Source organism: Engraulis encrasicolus, chromosome 2, assembly GCF_034702125.1.
Source record: "Engraulis encrasicolus isolate BLACKSEA-1 chromosome 2, IST_EnEncr_1.0, whole genome shotgun sequence".
Taxonomy (NCBI): Eukaryota; Metazoa; Chordata; class Actinopteri; order Clupeiformes; family Engraulidae; genus Engraulis; species Engraulis encrasicolus.
This window is the reverse complement of record NC_085858.1, coordinates 53,091,928-53,111,927: the sequence shown is the minus strand read 5'-3', so window position 1 is coordinate 53,111,927 and position 20,000 is coordinate 53,091,928. Positions and strand designations below refer to the sequence as shown.

Here is a 20,000-nt window from a genome sequence, read left to right as displayed (position 1 = left end):
GCTGCATACCAGCACTGCACAAACAGGCAAACAGCGTCCTCTTGTGACAAGTAAATGGTAGTGCAATGCCAACCTCCACTGGCCACACATAAACAAATGCACACGCGCACACACGCACACACGCACACGCACACGCACACGCACACGCACACGCACACGCACACGCACACACACACACACGCACACGCACACGCACACACACACACACACACACACACACACACACACACACACACACTGATGCATACACACTGTGTGGTGAATACATATTTAGAAAAGGGCCTGGCTCACATCCATCACTTTTCAATCAGCGGGCAGCAGAATGAAGCCCAGAAATAGATTAATTGCACGGTGGATGGAATTTGAATTATTTATTGTTCCCAATTTAAAAACTTAAGCAATGGTCAGCTGCCTCCACCACTGCTGATGATGAACCCAGTATACCTCTCTGAACAAGAAAGCTGAACACCATCATGTCCTAGACCAGTGGTTCTTAACCTGGGGTGCGGGCACCCCCTGGGGGTGCGCCAGAGATTCCAGGGGGTGCTCAGAATTTTGTTTGCGTAGAGGTTGTGACCAAAATTATACTTGTAAACATTATAATTAGGCCAAATTAAGTCCAAATTAAACAAGTTTTGGTTCCCATTTAAAGTCATTCAGGTACTGATTCGTGTCTCAAGCGAGAATCGTTGTAATTAATCACTCATTTATCAATTTTTAGTGAATATACACATGTAGAAGTTTGTGTTGGGGGTGCGCGGCTTGTCTTCGGCACAGGTATGGGGGTGCGCTAAGAAAAAAAGGTTAAGAACCACTGTCCTAGACACTCGAAGGAAAGTATTTATACGTAAATCATGACTGTTTCCCTTCTCTGGCTCTTGTCTAGCCAGTCTATATGAATACTCTTCCTTTTAACTTCTTCATCAGCATCTGATACTCTCCTTCCGAAGTCTATCGGAGCCATTCCCTCAGTTCATTCACTTTGCCTCTACCCTTTCAAAGTCACCAAACAGATTGGATGAAGACAGGGGAAGCAGCGAGGGCTTAGTGACCATGTGTGAGGACTCTAAAGAATGCAGGGATGTGAATCTTTCACACGAGATCGACAGCAGCACATGAGACTGAGACATGCCTGTCTCGATGTGCAGCATTCCTGTTGGGTGCTCGATAAGTCACAGGGTGGAATGCGTGTGCTGCGCTCACATGTCTTAGCCTGCCTCGTCATGGGAACCTGGTTTCTGTGGCAACAGAGACTGGCCTTGATATCATCATCTTCAGGCTTTGGCATGCATATTGTGCCGTATCTCTGAAGGGGCCAAAGGAACAGAGGTTGTAAATTGAGCTTTTTCCTTTTTTTTAGAGTACATGTCCTTAATGCTTTGTGTTTTCTTCTTTTGCAGACACCTAGAATGAATGGCATCTCAAGACCACCTTTCCTTGCGTAAGTACATTTCTCTTTTCCGTCTTTCAGTCTTCTCTCTCTCTCTCTCTCTCTCTCTCTCTCTCTCTCTCTCTCTCTCTCTCTCTCTCTCTCTCTCTCTCTCTCTCTCTCTCTCTCTCTCTCTCTCCCTCTCTCTCGGGGTGGTTGACTATAGACTAGCTGTTCTTGTATCAGCTGTTACCTGGACTCATCTGATGCACTACTCCACTCCTATTATAACAATCACTGCCATCATACTACTTTAAGTACAGGCCAAGGAGGTTAATGTCATATTTAGTCTGCCGTTGTTGTCATAATGTGCTTGCAGACATTCATTAACACTGGCCTTTTGACATTAGCGACATTTCTGTGACATTATTTTGAACATGATGAGCACTACTGCGTACAACTATTTAGAGTGTGTTAATGCCACTGTACCCATTCTAATCACATGCCTTTTTTTCTACTATGCCCACCATGTCCTAATACACACACCATAACTGTACTGTACCATGACATGTTAAGTGACGTACAGTACTTGGGTCTATCATAAAGCATAGACCTGACTGCTGAGACAACTTAAAAAGACAGTCATTGTCCCATAATGTGTTTATGGCACGGTGCTTTCATTTCATGGCTGCATATTTACATGATCGCTGAATGATTTTTCCCCCCACATCACTGAACTTCTGAGTGCTAGCTGATATGCATGCCAGTGCACCGTATGCAAAACTTTCAGTTGACATATTGACCGGGTGTATGTTTAATCCTGATGCATGAAAGATAAAAGCGTTAAGGATTTTGAACAAGCTCCCTTTCATCTCTGCCACCCCCAACAGAGGAGGAAACCCGTTCGCTACTGTCAAGCTGCGACCCACGGTCACCAATGACAGGTCCGCCCCCCTCATCAAATAGACCAGGGGACCAGGAGGCACAAGTATGGGGGCCAGAGTCCCGTTTGGCTCAGGACGCCAGGGAGGTATTCCAAGAACCAGGCTTAGTAGTAAACCAGGTTACCAAGTTAACCTTGCGGTAGTGGTAAATCATCTAATAGAAGAGCCAGGAGCTTCTGTCATTTTCCTAACTAAATGACACATGTGAGCTATCTATTAGCAGGTTTACCACTTCCTGGAGGTTAACAGCCATGTTTATCACTTGGTCATGTTTGGCATACCCCCCAGATGCATGTATGAGGGAAAGACAGACACAGTGTGTGACAGCGGTACAGAGTGTCTGTGTTCAGTCTGTGGTGTTTAGATAGGAAAATGCTGTATACTGTTCATCCAGTCTGGCACTGTGACTTCACAACTACGTTTGTCAGTAGGGACGTACTGTCTGTAGGGACTGTACATGTATTTATGTATAATGTTCAGAGATATCATGTGTATTTTAAAGGATTTTTAACGTGTCATTCCTGACATTGCCATTAGTGATATAGGCAATTTATGCAACACAGTAGAATGACTTGATGAAATCTAAAAATTGTAAATGCACAATGGTGGGTACATATGTATATAATGTAGCTGAGTATCTTGTTACGTATTTTGCTGAAATCACTGTTGCGGATGACATGTTGCCATAGGACAAATACTGAATGTGGGAAACTTAATGTGGGAGTGAACTGTGTATACTGACTGCCCACCTGACAGCATTGTCTGTGTTGTAATGACATGTGTTGTCTGGTGACAATCACGCTTTTCATTCATTACTTATCAGGCGTGTATGTTACAGTGTACATGCGGACTGAAGGGGGGAAGAACTGCATGTTGGTATATTGTCTGTATGTGCAAGAACTGGTGGATATACGTGGTGTCCCAAAATGTATATATGTTTGTCATTTTCAAAGTATAGAATTTATTGCTGACAACGCAAATCACACATTCTTCTATTGGATTTTCTTGTACATTCAATGGCTGCATTCTCTTTCAGTGTCTTTTTTAAGTTTCGTAGAGAAAACTTTAGGCATGGGTTTGAGAACCGGCAGTGACAAAATTTGATTGAATTTTTATGAACACGAACGTTATAATCATACAAAGTGGGTAATACATTTTTGGACACCTTGATCCAAGCACTAAGGAGGGATGCACAGGACAGACATGATTATTTGTCATGATGTAAGACGTTGGACAGAGAGACTAGGCAGGCCTGGTTGTATGTAATAATTACTTGGGGACTTCAATACACAGATGGGACTTGTGGGGACCCAAAACACACACACACACACACACACACACACACACACACACACACACACACACACACACACACACACACACACACACACACACACACACACACACACACACACACACACACACACACACACACACAGGGGACTTGAGGGGATTAAAACACACGCTGGGAACCCCTTGAAGGTTAACACATATTGCTACAATAAGTTTTCTCTTGGTGGCCCAAATAAATCTAGTGAGCAAACACGGATACGGTGTAATATAAGGGAAAAAGTATATGAACTATTTGTAATTTCATATTGTGACTTATGTAAACCAGTGATATCCATGGTATCCCAAAATGTTCATATACTGTTCTGTCCCTTGGCACTGTTGTTGGCCTACAGCAAAACTTAACGATGCATTGCAAATGTGTTCCTAAACATGGAATAAATCACAATTTCTCCTTCTTTAACCTGTAGCTTATTTCCATCAGCACTTGTAGTTTCTGTGCCATGGCTAAACTATTCCAGCACTCTCTCTGATGCTCTCATACAGTATATAGATTTCAGAGTTGTCTCATAGCAATATGTAACGTACACAATTTTACTGTTTCTTTTGTAAACATTGAGGATAGTGTTTGAAAGTTTGAATCTGATCCACAATGGAAAATCACACATTTGCCTTAACCTTTCAATTATCCCATTACAAACATAAAGACATTGACATTGTTTGTACTGTTGTGCAATGGAGAGTTTAAAGGGTCATTCGTTTGTAGTAGCAGCAGTCTCATGGTGCAGCCACTGCTCATGCCACTTTTGTATGGATCAAATTATTTTTGCTGCATTACATGAAGAACATTAATTTCATCCAAAAGAAAGATGTTGTACAATGAATTAATGTACCAACTTCACATAATAGTGACGTTAGCTGTGGTTGCATGACCCTTCTTCTATAAACATCAGTGACCCTAATACTGTTGGTAGCTGCTTCCCTATAGTATGTTACACTGACTGCCATTTAAATTTGGCGCTTCAGGGAGCCATTCAGAGGCCTAGTGCAAAGCTTTTTTTATTTTTAATTATTATTATTGTTCTTTCACGCTGCCGTTGATTATGTGACATTTGAGTGACATACTTGCTCTATGAGATACGAAAAAATAAATGTTTTATTTCTGCAAGTGTGTCTGTGTATGTAAATCACTGAATCACTCATTATAACATGTTTATTAAATTCTAATTAAGAAAGTTAGGATGTATCCACCGACTCTGAGAACAAACTTACACCCTGCTGGATTCAAAATTCTTACCCTAGATACCTGAGAATAGACCATTTAAATGCTCATAACATCTTTTCAATTATAATTTCCCTATGGTAACACTTTGGAATATTAGTCTAAAAAGCCTTATGAACTGTTGTAAGAAACAAAATAAATATCAACAAAACATTTACAAATGTTTATAATGAGTAGAAATACAATGTTAACACAGCAAACACAGCCCAACCACGGCAGTCCTGGAAGTTTGTCCAAAAGACATGGAACCACTGGATATAGAGGTGTCCAGCAGGCAAACTCACCTCAAACCCATACAATAGGAGACCATTCCTACTCCACTGCGCAGCTGCAGGTTGGTCCTTACTCATTTACAAGTGTAAACAAAGCTTTTAAAGGGACCATTATTCTAAAGTTTTACCTTCCCCATTTGTTACATCTCCATGGACCTGATCTGGTGGACTCAGCTTCACAGGATGCATAATGGGGCACCTAAGTCACGCCCTCTACTTCCTGGTTCATGGGGCAGTAAGTTGCAATAAATTGAATGGAAGTGAACAAGGCGAGTCATGGTGGATTTGTGTTGCATAAGTGGAGGTCCAAGGTTTGGACAAGTGTCGAAAAACCACTAATTTCAAGCCCAGTAGTTATTTTTTTGACTCCCTCTGCCCCATGAACCAGGAAGTAGAGGGCGTGACTTAGGTGCCCCATATCCTACTTCTGAAATGTGTAAGGATGCGTGTAATGTCTAGTGTATTATGTCTTCTGTATTTATGCATATATGTATGCTACAGGACTTACTGTACCCCTGGGATCAATAAATGATACTCTACTCTAATCTAAAGTGTAGGCTGGGGCGGTGCAGTTGTTCTATTCATATACCCATGACAAGAAACGAAAAACCAGACTTGTTTCATTTACATTTCCGCCAAATGCGCTCAATAGAATAGAATGGTTTCTCGTTCCAGTAAAATGCACAGTCATTATCCTACTTTAGATATGAATGATTCAGCCTGGGAACTGGCAAACATTGATCAAAACAGCAGTATTGTTCTACAGCCCTACTGTGAGTCTGCCCAATTCAACATCCGCACACTATTTAAAACAGAAGGACACAAAGAAGTCTTCAAGGATGCACTCGCATATTTTTATTTACAGTATATCTCTCATATAAAAAGTGCAAACCGATCAATCGTGATGGCATGCACTGCTTTTTTTGCTGAAAGGGACATGGTGGAGCGGGGGTAAAATATCCTTTCATTAAAGTTTCTGATAAGCAAGCCTTGCTTACACACTCATCCACTCAAACTCTCAGGGAGTGAGACAGGGGCAGTGGGAGAGGACAGTAGTGACAGAAAAAGTAAGACATTTCTCAATTGATAACATAATTAACATAGCACATTTTACAGTCATTACCAAAATAAAAAATAAGCTTCTGTATACACCATTTAACAAAAAGCAAGAAAAAAATGTGTGCATTGAAACTTATCTGGCATGCAGCCTTGGCATGATTAAAAAAAAAACTTTTATTGCAACTTAGGTGTTTTAAATTTTTGTTTGCCAACTCTCTGAGGCCAGCAGAGCCTAAGCACAACACAGCCTGCGCTGCTTACCTGAAGGCTACATACATTACGAAGAGACAAAACATCATTCATTTCATACAAAATGCACAGGTTCATCATCCCATTTCTAAAATGCAAAAAATCAGTGCAGTGCAAGGATAATTATGGCCCCCAAAACATATGAAACGGGCAAGAATCACCGTCTCTGAGGAAGGAAAAAACACATATTTGTGTATAAACTTGGTGCAATATAGACAGCATCTAACATAGCCAACTGACTCGTATAAAAAGGACTGCGGATAATACAGCACCAATGCCATAGCAGTCAGTGGTGAATCAGTATATGAAGATTACTAAATTAAAATGTGAAACATAAAGAAATCAGGATTTTGGGAAAGAGAGGGGGTGAATGAAAGTTCGAAAGGGACGAGCAGGCTTAGTTCTATCCGTTGTGAACTGCATGATTGTTTCCGTATTCATCATGTTGGCCACGAGTCCTTCAAACAGCAGGGAGACATGTCATGTGACATGTCACCTTCTAGATTGTTCCCTTTTCCCACAATGCACGGCTAAGCAGCAATGGTTAACATAACTGCGTCAACCAGAGTGACCTGCACATGTCTTGAAAAGAGGGGGGGGCTAGAGGAAAAAACTGGTGTCATGGTCTCCATCTTGCTTGTTTTTATTTTCCGTTCAGTCCAGTGTGGTGTGATGAGCAGCAAGAGTTCCTCTCCAGCCGCCTTGCCTGACTTGAACAAGGTATGATGAGAAGGTAAAGTCATCATCCAGCTGCTTGGAGCACAGGTGGTCAGCTCCGTTCATATACACACACGCACACTCATGCACGCACGTCACATCATACTCACAGACTTAATAAAGGCACCGATGATTGAATGAGAGAGGTCTGGACTGGGGAAGCTAATCATCAATACACGTCGTCAATAATTAGCATTGTCTCGTCGTTTGTCGTCATTGGGGGGAAAAATTAACATGTTATCACATGCACGTTAAAATATGATTCTCTTCATTATCGATAGACGTATTTGTTGCTTTGTTTGTATTTTTTATGTATGGCATTTAACTGGTGTGCAAATATGATTGATGAAAGATGGACAAAAAACAACATGGACAAGAGAGGGCAGGAGGAGGAGGGTGGTGGTGGTGGTGGTGTTGGTGGTGGTATTAGTGGTGAGAATAATCACCGACCAGCCCACCAACCATTCAACACACCCAACTCCAAGCCCTGCCCACTCCTGCTCCATTTGGTCCCTGGCTGGCACGGCCTTCTACCCGAAGGTGGTGCCACAGTTTGGGCATCTGCGCTGGCGCAGGGCGAGGCAGAAGAGGATGCCAATGGGGAAGAAGAAGATGGCACACAGGATGCCCAGACAGGTGAAGTCGTCCTCCAGAACACCCACCCTGGAGAGAAGAAGGCAGAGCGACGCAATCAGTCACATAACTGTACGCACAGGCAGTCGTCTCACAACATGACTGTAGCGCCTGGCAAGCCTGGGCGCACCCATACTACCTGTGACGCTGACGTTTTTGCTCGTCAGAGTACTCTTGGCCAGGCACACAGTTCAAGAGCAGTTCACATTCACTCAGGAAAATGGGCCAATTCATTGCGAGCATTTCTGACAGCTAGATGGGGCATGTTTGTTAAAGTGCAATTCAAAATGACACTTTTGCACACCTCTGTTGTTGGCCAGGTGCGTAGGATATTATCCCAGCGGAGCTGTCAATTGTAAGGAAATCCCACACACTGTCCATTCCACCACCAACACGCTTTAATGCTACATCATTAAAGCTAAATGCCAAGTATTAAAGCTTGCTGGAGGAATGGGCAGTGTGTGGGATTTCTTTACACATGATTGTTTTAAGTGCAATGGCACATCAGTTCTGTTAACAGGTGAGTAATGGATAGGGCGGTCTGACTGTAGCTTCAACCTGTAGCATACAGAGGCATAGCCAGACTAGCACGTGGGAGAAATGATCTACCTCCATCTTAACATTTACATAGTAATAACAGAGATTATTTAAGTATAGAGATATGCCAACATAATAGGTTTCTATGGGCACCTAACATGACCAGGTTCCGGTCTGCCTAAAGGGGTGTGTCATAATGCTCCTAGCATTGAATAGAACAGTCCTCAGGTCTGCCTAGGTCTGCCTAAAGGGGAATTTCCCCCCCAATAATAGAACCCGGAAACAATGGGCCAATGGAACCTCTCTCTCTCTACTCTCTCTAGTAATAATAAACGCACTAGTAGTTGTGGCCATTACATAAGTCACAGAAAGGACGGATCAATTACTATGTTATTTCAAACCGCTAGGCTTAGAAAGGCTTAGGTCTACTTAAACCCTGTGTCAGAGAACCCCACAAAACTTCAACACTATAGGACCTCTCACCAACAGACACATCACCACGGGAGCAAAGTTCTATAGCATTGTTAAGAAGTGTTGCTTTTTGTTCCTGGGAACTGCTTGTTGAAACTTAAGCAAAGAAGTCCAAGCTTTATTTTCACTGCTAAATACACAGTGCAGATGGTTATAACTGCATTGTAAGATCCAACACCCATGATGAAAATGGCTTGCGAGTCCATATTAAAACTAAACATTTCACAGTGAAAGTGATTATGGTAGTCTATATAAATAAAGATGCCCCGTTATATACGTAGGCGTAGTATGTTATTATTGGAGGTCTACACTGTTTGACTTCAGGCCAACAAGTTCCTCCATCCTTAAGTAACTGTAACAGATTTTGCTATGCTTAGACAATGACCCCTAAACAATGACTGACTGGACTTGTGATGAACGTGTCAGATTTCACAAGGATTGGAATTTGGCCGTGATGGAATTAGAGGTCAGGACTAGAGTGTAATAATAATGCTATTCCCCCTTGTCCAGTCATGGCCTGCCCATGTGCTTGGCAGGAAGTATTTCGGTGACTAAGATGCATTCATTTAGTTCAGTACTTCTGTTCCGTTGAGAAATGGGTCTTGTGGTGGAATCAAAGGACAACTGTGCTGCTGAGACTCAAAACATCCATGAAATGTAGTGCGGCGTCGCTTGGAAACATCTGGCTTGACATTACTGTGGGTCATAGTTGTTAGTCCACGCCACCCTAGATGGAAATGTAACCCTGTGTTTTGAAGCCCTATTGGAGTGCAGCGGATAACCGTACGCAAGGTTACCAGGGTTGCCAGATGAGGCTGATGATTTGCAGCCCAAAAAATGCTCAAACCCCGCCTGGAAGCACAAAATCCCGCCCAATTCTATTGATTTCTATGGCAAAAATTGGGCTGGTTTTTCTGTAAAATGCCAATTTTTCCCACACACGGTCATCCTAAGCAGCCCAATTGGGCGGGAAACAGCCCAATCTGGCAACACTGAAGGTTACAGTAGGTTCCCCTCTCAAGGCACAATTCCTCACCTCTGGAATATTCCAAAATCTAAAAATAAACTTACTGAGGTGCACACTTTCTATATTTGTGTGAGCAACGATGAACTTGCCTAATGCAAACGACTAGCTTTGCCTGATGAGTGCTGTCTCCCAAGGCACAACACGTTGACAACAATACAGAACAGGGTAAATTGTCAAATAAAAAAACATTTCCTCTTTTTTTTCAGAAGGCCAACCAATGTCTTGAATGGGGAAGTACAAAATGTGAATGTCATCACATTATAGTACTGCATTTGGTGCCAAACGTTTGCAAACAACTGGGCTACTGTTTTGTTGCTAAATGAAATAACAGAAAATAAAATAATATTTTATCCTTGTTTAACAACATCATATGAATGAAACAGGCCGTCATTGGGGGGGAGAGCACCTGCTGACGGCAGACGCAATGCTTCAAAAAGATAGTGTCACAAAGTCCACAACTTTGACACAATGAACAAACGAGCACTCACATGGTTGTCCTAACCTCACTCAGAAGCCTGTCACATGAATGATGACTACACACCACAGCTTACCCAGAAACATATTGGCCAAGACAAACACAGGGTTTCATGAGGTAAGCCAGTGATCAGAATATGAGAACACAGTAATGTGACTTTTCTAAGCCTCGATTTAGTCAATAAAAAAAGAGAGTATGCTGGAATCAAAACATTAAAACATCTTTACAACAAAGACCATTGCAGTGCTGGTGTCATTACTTGACCAGAACTAGCTCATCATGAGCATGAATGCATACAGCACCAAAAAACTGTGATATTTTGGTACACAGGTTTCACCAAGCATTGTGATATTTTGGTTCTGACTTTGAGGGAAAGCAACTTCAGGGAGTCATGACAATACCAATACCAATGCCAGCTTTTTGGCAACTGCACCTGAAAGTTTTCAGTCGAAACAAGCAGAACCAGTTCCACACTGGCCAGTGCTACTGTTGCAGTGAAGTAATGGTGCTACTGGTTACTGGACTGGTAACCAGTGACACTTGTCATGTGTGCGTTTTTTAAAGGGACACTGTGTGAGATTTTTTTATTGTTTATTTCCAGAATTCATGCTGCCCATTCACTAATGTTACCTTTTTCATGAAAACTTACCACCACCATCAAATTCTAAGTATTCATTATGACTGGAAAAATTGCACTTTTCTTACATGAAAAGGGGGATCTTCTCCATGGTCCCCCATTTTGAATTTCCCAAAATAGCCATTTTTAGCTGCAAAAATGACTCTACTTGGACCATACTAGAAAATATTTGTTTATTACTTCGTAAACTTTCATGTTAAGATCAAATTTGGCAATAGGCAGCCCAGTTTCAATGAGCAGCATAGTTGCGGTACCTTTTTTGACCATTCCCTGCACAGTGTCCCTTTAACACAAAGTAAAGCAGTCATGCAAAAAGTTTTAATGTCACCAGTGCTGGACTGACAACAGAAAAGGCCCAGGCATTTTTTTATGCAGTCAGCTCTATAATGTGGGCCAGTCTCTAAAAAATTCAAAAAAAATCCAACAGCATCGGGCCCTGACAACTGTCGACCCACTGGGAAATACCCTGAATGCTAGATTACCAGGCCGGGCTTGTGTGGCACAGTGGTTAGCTGTGTGTGTGTTACTGTATGTCTGACGGGCTGTGACTAACTAAGGAAGATCAGGGTGATGAGTCATGAAGGACGGGAGGTCATGAAGCCTTGCAGTTCAATGATTCATGACAGTTTACTGAAAGTGGGTCTTTTTATGTGTGGCACACTTCCTGTTGCAGATGTTTGGAAAATCAGTAAAGTTTTCCCAAGCATGATGTTAAGTATAACCATGGCTACCTGTTAAGGAAATTCTATAATCACGTTGTGGTCTTTTGGAAGTTTCAAGTGAAACACATTTACCTCATATGGGACAAAATTATTCTGTTTGGACTTTTAGATAACAAAATAAAAGTATTCAATCAGATGTTGTGTTACCAAGAAAATACAGCTGTCACCAAAAGCAGGCTGTCTGTGAATGTAGACAACAATAACTCTTTTGATGCTCAACAACTAGAAATACTGTATATGACAAAGGATTCATTCAAGTTGAAATGAGATACCCTTGGCATACTCTCAGTCATATTGCAAATCAGTCTGTAAGAGGGCTCTCTGCGCCCAACAGCATTAAAATATTTGAAGAATGATGTCTGTGCTTCTGCTTCTATGGTGCTCCTGACTGAGGACGGCAGAATAAAAAGCTGGGCTACTTCTTAGGCCAGGGATGACCGGAGCACTCAGCACTAAGATATTGATCGGGTACACACTATGTGCAAAGGTGGTCCATAACCAGTTATATTACTACCAACAATACAAACTGTTGCACCATATAACTCATAGCTAAAATTTGAATCAGGCATCCGTAAAAATGCAAAATACAAAAAAAAATTGAGCAAGCCATCCCTTTTGTGGTTGCAACATGGTCATACAATGTCTCAGGAGGTAGACATGTTATGGGAAACAGTGTTGGGCCTGTGTGTCGAGTAGACTTACCTGCAAGCAGGACAGCCCCCTACCACCACCACAGAGGGCTGGATGATGGTGTACGTGTTGGCGTAGTTGGGCTGCTGGGACACAGGTGGCACAGGGCCTGGCACAGCTGGGTAGGCTGCAGACAGAGGGCACAACAGACAGAGCCATCACATTCCTGAGGTCGCTACACCTGCCAATAAAACCCCAGTCGTTTTCAATGGGGTTTCATTTCTGGTGAGTGTGAATCTGCCTCTGCGATGGAATTCAATGTTAAATGCATCATGGCAGTGATTAGGACAAAGACACCTCTAACCAAGTTTTGAACATTGACATGTTATGTAGAGAACGTACCAAATTTCAGCTGATTTGACATGACCCGAATTTCTCTCTTTTTTTCTTAAGAAAATGGTGATTAATTACAATATTCTAAAAATGTGAATTCCTCAATTCATGTTTTTTTTTTTGCTGGAAGGTCTAAATATGTTTGAAGAAGAAGAAGAAGAAGAAGAAGAAGAAGAAGAAGAAGAAGAAGAAGAAGAAGAAGAAGAAGAAGAAGAAGAAGAAGAAGAAGAAGAAGAAAACAAATGAATGATTGAAATAGAATAGTATGCATCTATAGTCCATGAAAGTTAAACATTATTGAAGGAACTATGGAAATAAATCAACTTGTTCTTGATATTCTAATAATATGGATCTGTATAGGCTACAAACAATGGTCAGAGGGGATTAAAGCAGATCATTATCACCTCCAAAGATAAATATTACCTATCTAGAGACGTAGACTGTAGATAACAGATAAACAGCCTGCGTGGGCATTTTGAAGCCCATTGGATAGACTACAGCACTGTAGGTCTGTGTGAGTTTACTGAAAAATACAGTAGGCTATTTTACAAATATTGTGAATTATTTTGCCATTTTTATATATCTTTGAAATAACTAGTTCCTTTACTAAGGGCGCCCCCTGGTACAGTAGGCTAGCCTACAGGGTATGAAATGTGTTCTCTGAGCAAAGTTCACTTGCTTTGAGTGAGTCAACAACAAAGTTTGGGGCACTTGCAAGTGTAACAGTGGCAACAGTGTGTTGCAACAGTAACAACAGTAACAACATGCCACACCAGCAGAAAAATCACACTTAAATGCTTATTATTTCGTGCAGTGACTGTAATTACACTTTTGCACACCTGGTTTTGTTTCGACTGAAGTGAAAGTGCTCTTACCCTGGCCAGCAGGATACGGATAAGGTGGTGGTGGCTGCTGAAATCCAGCTGGTGGTGGCGGAGCAGACGCTGGGATAGCTCCATAATTTTGTGGAGGACCCCCATATTCATATGCCCCCGGAATGGTGTTATAAGCAGGGGGCTTGTCTTGCAGGAGAGGTTTATTATCCATATTCGACAATGTGTTGTTGACGCGACGAGATTTCCCCACTGTTAAACCAGCTGCGCTCTCACCTTGAGGTCTTGATTTTCTGTTGTGATCCCCTGACCGTCATACAAAACACAAAAGTGCCCGAGCTAGACGAAAAGACGGAAAGCGTGTGGGGAGAAAACAAAGACAACGAAACCAAGAAACTAGAAACTTCACCGCTCGCCATGCGCCAAGGCGATAATGCGCCTCAAACCCATTGCCGATGCGTCTTATTAAGACTTATTAAGACTGCTTACCGTTAAGACAAGCTAAAATTCAGTTTAAATTCATTTTTGTTACGAGGTTATCTCTGGTCCACCATCACCTTCAAAGTTGTTTACGTAAACTCCTTCGAAAACTCAAAAATCGTTTTCCTGCTATCGGGTCTGTCACAAGACAGCAATCATGTGATGCTCTGGGCGTCTACAAAGCGCAGCGCGTCTTAAAGGGACATAGCGCTTTTTACCACCGCATTACAGACAGCACGTAGCCACTCACTGTTATTGATAGGTCCACTTGACTTGGGTTATTTTAATGAAATGCTTGTCGAGGTCTTCCATACAGGCCATTGAACACTTACATTAACTGAATAAAAAAACGATATAGTTTGGAGTGTGATTGTAGTAGGAATTAATAACTTGGCTGCGTCGAAAAATAATAAAGTAGGCCTACATTTCGCACACACTGGTTATTCTGTAGGCTACTGGTCTACTCTCGGCAAAGCAGAATATGGAATAACGTGGTAATTCAACTTAAAACTTCATCAACTTATAGTCACATCTCAGTGAACCACTGTTTGGATCCACAGTTTGAATTATTCAGGGCGCGCATTATAAATAATTCTACATGTAAATATGCCCGTTAAACAGCTGTAGCAGACGCAGTAAAACGCCCCGGCCATGCTAAGAACGATTGTCCAATCATCGAGGCGGATGCAAAGACTCCATGTCATGACAGCCAATCCGTGATAAATACCCCAGCTTCCTGTGGTGGATTCTGAATCCTTAAGAATATTCCCACCATGGGAATAAACACTACAGGTAGAAACGCGTTTACACAGCATCTTGTATCGATTTTATCCAGTGTATCAATTTATACGACCAATTATCTCCACAGTTTTTTATGCTGGTCTATTATTTGATATAACAATGACTTCTTCCTGCTACTTGATGTAGCTAAATCGGCCACCGTTGGAGTTTACACTATATCCCAACTGCGGAGGTGAGTTATTTACAACAGGCTAGTTTGTTTACGACGCACTTATTACGTGTGAAAATGTAGATATGTTCGTGTTTTCGGGGTTGTTGGAAAGGGCCATTGTCTTGTTCAGGAATTATTTAAAGGCGGTGAAGTCTAGCCCTGCTCCACAGGGGTGTCCAATGTCATGGATGCTTTGCAGTCCAACCTGTCAAGTGTCCCGTTGGCGATGGCCAGCCAGAATGCTGCTATTGTGCCAAACTGCGTGTATTTCAAGCCAACAGTTGCACAAGTATAGACTGTTAATAACCTGATGGAAAGAGCGCCTAGGAACAACCAGAAATTGTCTGCTGCCCTTCGAAGCCATCCGGCACATATCAGCGCATAAACCGAAGCAGAATACCATAAGTCATTGCGTAACGCCCAATGTCGCCAAACCATATGGTAACGTCTGTGCGTGCTCTGCATTCGCCCATGTAATAAATACTACATTCATAATCTGCAGGGAACGAGCTTCAGCGGGAGTTCTGACCAGAGGGGGGCTGGAAGGCGCTCATCTTTGCCGCAGGGCACCTCCATCATGAGCGGCTCCCTCCTGTGGGCCGTGGATGTGTATGGAAGGGTGTACTCGCTGTCCACCGCTGGAGGGCGCTGGGACCGGTCTAAGGACAAGGTGCTGGAACTGAAGAAGCTGGGAGCTGTCAAACAGTGTTGCTGGGGCGTCGGATGCGATAATCAGCTGTACCTCAATGTCAACCCAACCGATGTGGCAATACGCTATCAAGAGGAGACGTATGAAAACCAGGTGATTTGGTGACGTTATGCCCAAGGGATATAGTGGACGTGGATGGAACTATGAAGAATGAGTGTGTAACTACCAGGTTATAACAGCCACCTCGTTGTTCACAGACACACAAGATCTCTGTGTCAATAGAACGTCTCAGTGTGCATTATATTAGCCTAGTTGGTTTTGGCAAGTCAAAGATTTTTTTTTTGTAATATGCAATGCTTTGCATGGCAGTTGAATGACCTTTGACGTGAGGTCAGTGTTTACAAAAGACCAGCAGGCTGAAAACACAGTGTAAAGAAGAGCAGTGTTGGCAACTGGGCCCCTGTCCAACACTAGATGCATGTGATGTTCAGGATCATTTGTACAGTAAATTTTATACACTTCTGAAGTGATGCTGTGTGTTTGGCTCCCCCTGTAGATGACTAGACATCATGGGGCAGACACACGCACACAGACAGACAGACAATATACATTACATTACATTACATTGCATTTGGCAGTAGCTTTATAACCAAAGCGACTTTCAAAAGAGGACATAATCAAGCCAACATCACAAGCAAATACAAAGTGCACAGGAGATATACAGAACAACAAGTGCAGTTGCAGAGGGGTTAGTTTTGGGTTTTTTTTTGGTTTTTTTTTTATAAGGAGTAAATAACGAGTACACACACACACAAACACACACTCACAAACTAAACTAAACTAAACATCATGTCAGGAGTCTGCCCTGGGGCAAGGCCAGTTCCCCAAATATACAGGGTCATTGCAATACCTTGCCCAACCCCAGGGCCACAGCACAAACAGTTTGCTACGATGGCAGCGTATAGAATATCAGTAACATAACTTGTGGTGTGCCTCAAGGAAGTAGCCTTGGACCTTTACTGTACTCTATATTTAAAATGTTTGCCCTCTGTAGTTAAAAATTCTACTCTGGTAATGGTATGCTGATGATTCTACAATGTATTGTGCTGCTAACACTTATGATGAACTTGGGGAAGTGATGTCCCAAGAATTGAAAACTATGTATGCATGGCTTACGTTACACTAGCGAACTGCTATGGCACAAGCTAATTGGAATCCATTAAAAAAAAATAATAATAATAATGAAAAAACGAATGTTTTGTTATATAACTATCAATTCTTTATTTTGCAGCGCTGGAATCCCTTGGAGGGCTTCACGGAGATGCTGCTGCCCACGGACCGCTGGGCGTGGACAGACGAGGCTGGTCTGATCTCCCAGCCCCTGCACAGCTTCCAGCTGCCCTCCGAGAGCTGGGAGTGGGAGGGAGACTGGTTCGTCCACGACGAGACGTGCGGGAGACCCTCCTCTGGCACAGGGGTACGTGTGTGAGAGAGAAAGTGTGTGTGTGTGTGTGTGCGTGTGTGTGTGCGTGCGTGTGTGTGCACGTGTGTGTGTGTGTGTGTGTGTGTGTGTGTGTGCGTGCGTGTGTGTGCACGTGTGCGTGTGTGTGTGTGTGTGTGTGTGTGTGTGTGTGTGTGTGTGTGTGTGTGTGTGTGTGTGTGTGTGTGCGCATATATGCACACATGCGTGTGCTGCTTGTTTTTTTTGGCCCTGAATTAATTTTCTTTTTTTGATCACAAAAGTATGTTAAAAGACCAAAAAAATACATCTATCGAATTCATTAGTGTAGGGATAGAATAGACATATATGCAGTGGATTCATAGCCGTTTTCGCACTGTACGTATGTCTGATATGTGAGTTAGGCTGCATTTGATGAAGAGGGCTCAGGTACAGGGCTCTAGCTTCACTTTTTTCATCTCTAGTCAAAACTGCTGCTAGACATTAGTCTCACTGGCCAAACACACACTCACTAATGGGTCACAGTGGCTAGTAAGATTTCTTTTCTACCAGCCAAACTGAAATTTCACCAGCATTTGTCCAGTCTGTGGGTGTTAATTTAGAGCCCTGCTCAGATATATATTTTACAACCAACACTTTTATCTACAAAGGACTTTTAGAAAAAAAAAAAGCACAACAAAATACCTCCTCTTAATGTATGTTCTCTACAAGTCTTCTGTTGTCCAGTCCTGCACTTTAAATGTCTGTATGAGCACTGTCTATGTCCATACTGTCTTATGTCCATGTATGAGTACTGTCTATGTCTATACTGTCTATGTCCTTACCTAGATTAGTCTATGTCTGCATGGGAAAGCAAGAAACGTAATTTCAAATTCTTTGTATGACCAGTGCATGTAAAGAAATTGACAATAAAACCAACTTGACTTGACTTGACTGATCTGCGTTTCATGTCCAGGGCTGGGAGTATGCTGTGGACTTCCCCGCCAGCTTCAGCAAGGAGAAGAAGTGGAACTCGTGTGTCCGCCGCAGACGATGGCTCCGCAACCGGCGTTACAGAGCCTTTGGATCATGGTCTAAGGTAGGCATATCCTGATACATGAAGAGGGCTACAGTACATGAAGACAGAAATACAGTCCGCAACACAGTGGTCAGGTTTCTCTTATTTTCATGTGACATTTCTGACAGCATGGCCTTCAGGAGACATTACACACACATACAACGGACCTTGTTTCTGCTTTTTTCATGTGACATTGCCAGTCCTGCACACATTTTTTATGTTGAACTAAGGGCTACATTAGGGTCATTTCACGTGAAATCAGACACTTTGGGACCCGACCGACCCGGATTTCAATCATAATTGGTGTGCCTTTTCAGTAGCAAGGTAGCACCCCAGAACTGCATTGGTTTGAATCTGACACTAATATTAAGGGAGAAAGGTTCACATGTGAGGGTAGGACACTATACATTCAGCCTTGAATATATCAGTCAGTGTTAGTCACAAAAAGATGCCTGTGGTGTTGTTTGAAAGCTCTTTTCTGGCTCTACATATTACACAATCAGCTTGGAATACAACTACTCTCAGAATATGAATTATGATAAATTGAAAAATTAAAAATTGCATATCTAAAAAACTTATATTTTAAAATGGCCAGTTCCTTGTCCAAACGTAGCCGGCAATGTCATGAGCAGCACCTAAAATGCTGGTGTTCGGTTTGTTATTCATTTCAGAGAGAATTTGACTCACAAATATGGCATCATACAGACCACTTACTAATAATATGGTAATACCATAGTAGCATCACATGACAAAACAAAAACAAAACAAAAATGGTCAGTGTCCATGGTCCCAGGTTTCAGAAACTAAGGCAGATGTCCATTTATACACACCAAATGATGATATGTGAATGTTTGAACATTCCTTCTCTGTGTACCTGTGCCATCTTCCCTTTAACGTACTTTAAAGAGATAATCAATGGCTACACTCTCATTTTGTACTCTACCAGTGCATTTGAAGCAGCAGCTGTGTCTTTTGTAGATAATGTATAAGTACGTCCCGTTGCAGTTACAGGTTCACTACCAGAAGCACATCTGATGATCCATGACAAGTCTATCTGGTCTGAAGGGAAACGGTGAAGGATGGAGATGGCCCATGAGGATGCAGGAAGTTCAGTTTCACCTTTCCAGTGCTCGGCATACCATTCCTCAGCACATGCTAGCCACCAGTTGCCATCATATACAGCTACAACATATCCTTTGATGCTTGAAAATGTAACACATTCCTTTACTGAGCTCACTCTTTTCAACTCTGCCTTCTCTGAATGCTGAAAATGGCCTAACTTCCAACTGTGTCATTGACAATGGGCAGAAGCTGTGTAGTTTTTGAGTACCTGGAATAGTTCTTGCAGATTCAAACCTTTTCAACAGGTTCTCAGCTTCATGATGGTACATCTCTGTTGTGGCAAACTGGCAATGGATGTTCTTGACATTATCCTTGACAAATTCAAACAGTTGGTATGGCGTTACAATTTAATTGTCAATAGGACGTTGCAGACTTGCTCGTGCAGCAAGCCATTTAACTGTCCCTCCAACGCCATCACATGGACCTTTGCCATGTGATGTGGCAAAAAAGTGCCACTCTGCAGGTACTGTGAAAATCTGCCTCGTGGTGGCACAAATTTGTTGTGTTTTTAAGGTTCTTATATTGTGCAGCACAGCCATCAGAAAAAATATAGGATCTTCTTTGGACGTTCTGTCATTGATGAAGTGTCACTGAGGAACTGAATTAGGAGCTTCCGAAACAGATGTACAGCAATTGTATCATGAATGTTGCAGTCTGAAATAACAACAAAACAGATTTTTTTTCCCAGTTTCAACTGATCTTGGTAGTAGCATACAAATGGATGGATTGTGGCCTGCACTG

The 20,000-nt window shown here is 42.3% G+C and overlaps 3 protein-coding genes across 3 annotated transcripts in view; 2 read left to right on the top strand and 1 right to left on the bottom strand.

The window, feature by feature from the left end:
• Positions 1-4,066, top strand: part of baiap2l1b (BAR/IMD domain containing adaptor protein 2 like 1b) — an 86,356-nt gene extending 82,290 nt beyond the window's left edge. Inside the window, exons 13-14 of the mRNA XM_063191485.1 lie at positions 1,401-1,441; positions 2,260-4,066. Coding sequence (XP_063047555.1) covers positions 1,401-1,441; positions 2,260-2,335 — 117 coding nt within the window. The 3' untranslated portion in view covers positions 2,336-4,066. The remainder of the gene's footprint in view (positions 1-1,400; positions 1,442-2,259) is intronic.
• A 1,923-nt stretch (positions 4,067-5,989) lies between these two features.
• bri3 (brain protein I3) lies at positions 5,990-14,174 on the bottom strand. The gene is made up of 3 exons (XM_063191520.1): positions 13,583-14,174; positions 12,387-12,501; positions 5,990-7,845 (listed from the first exon to the last, which is right to left on the bottom strand). The coding sequence occupies exons 1-3, from the start codon at positions 13,752-13,754 to the stop codon at positions 7,713-7,715; spliced, it is 420 nt and encodes a 139-aa protein (XP_063047590.1). The 5' UTR covers positions 13,755-14,174; the 3' UTR covers positions 5,990-7,712.
• Positions 14,175-14,908: 734 nt separating this feature from the next.
• The window catches only part of tecpr1b (tectonin beta-propeller repeat containing 1b), a 33,913-nt gene continuing 28,821 nt past the window's right edge, over positions 14,909-20,000 (top strand). The window contains exons 1-4 of the mRNA XM_063191575.1: positions 14,909-14,993; positions 15,475-15,774; positions 16,913-17,098; positions 18,036-18,158. Of these exons, the coding sequence (XP_063047645.1) occupies positions 15,550-15,774; positions 16,913-17,098; positions 18,036-18,158 (534 nt within the window). The 5' untranslated portion in view covers positions 14,909-14,993; positions 15,475-15,549. The remainder of the gene's footprint in view (positions 14,994-15,474; positions 15,775-16,912; positions 17,099-18,035; positions 18,159-20,000) is intronic.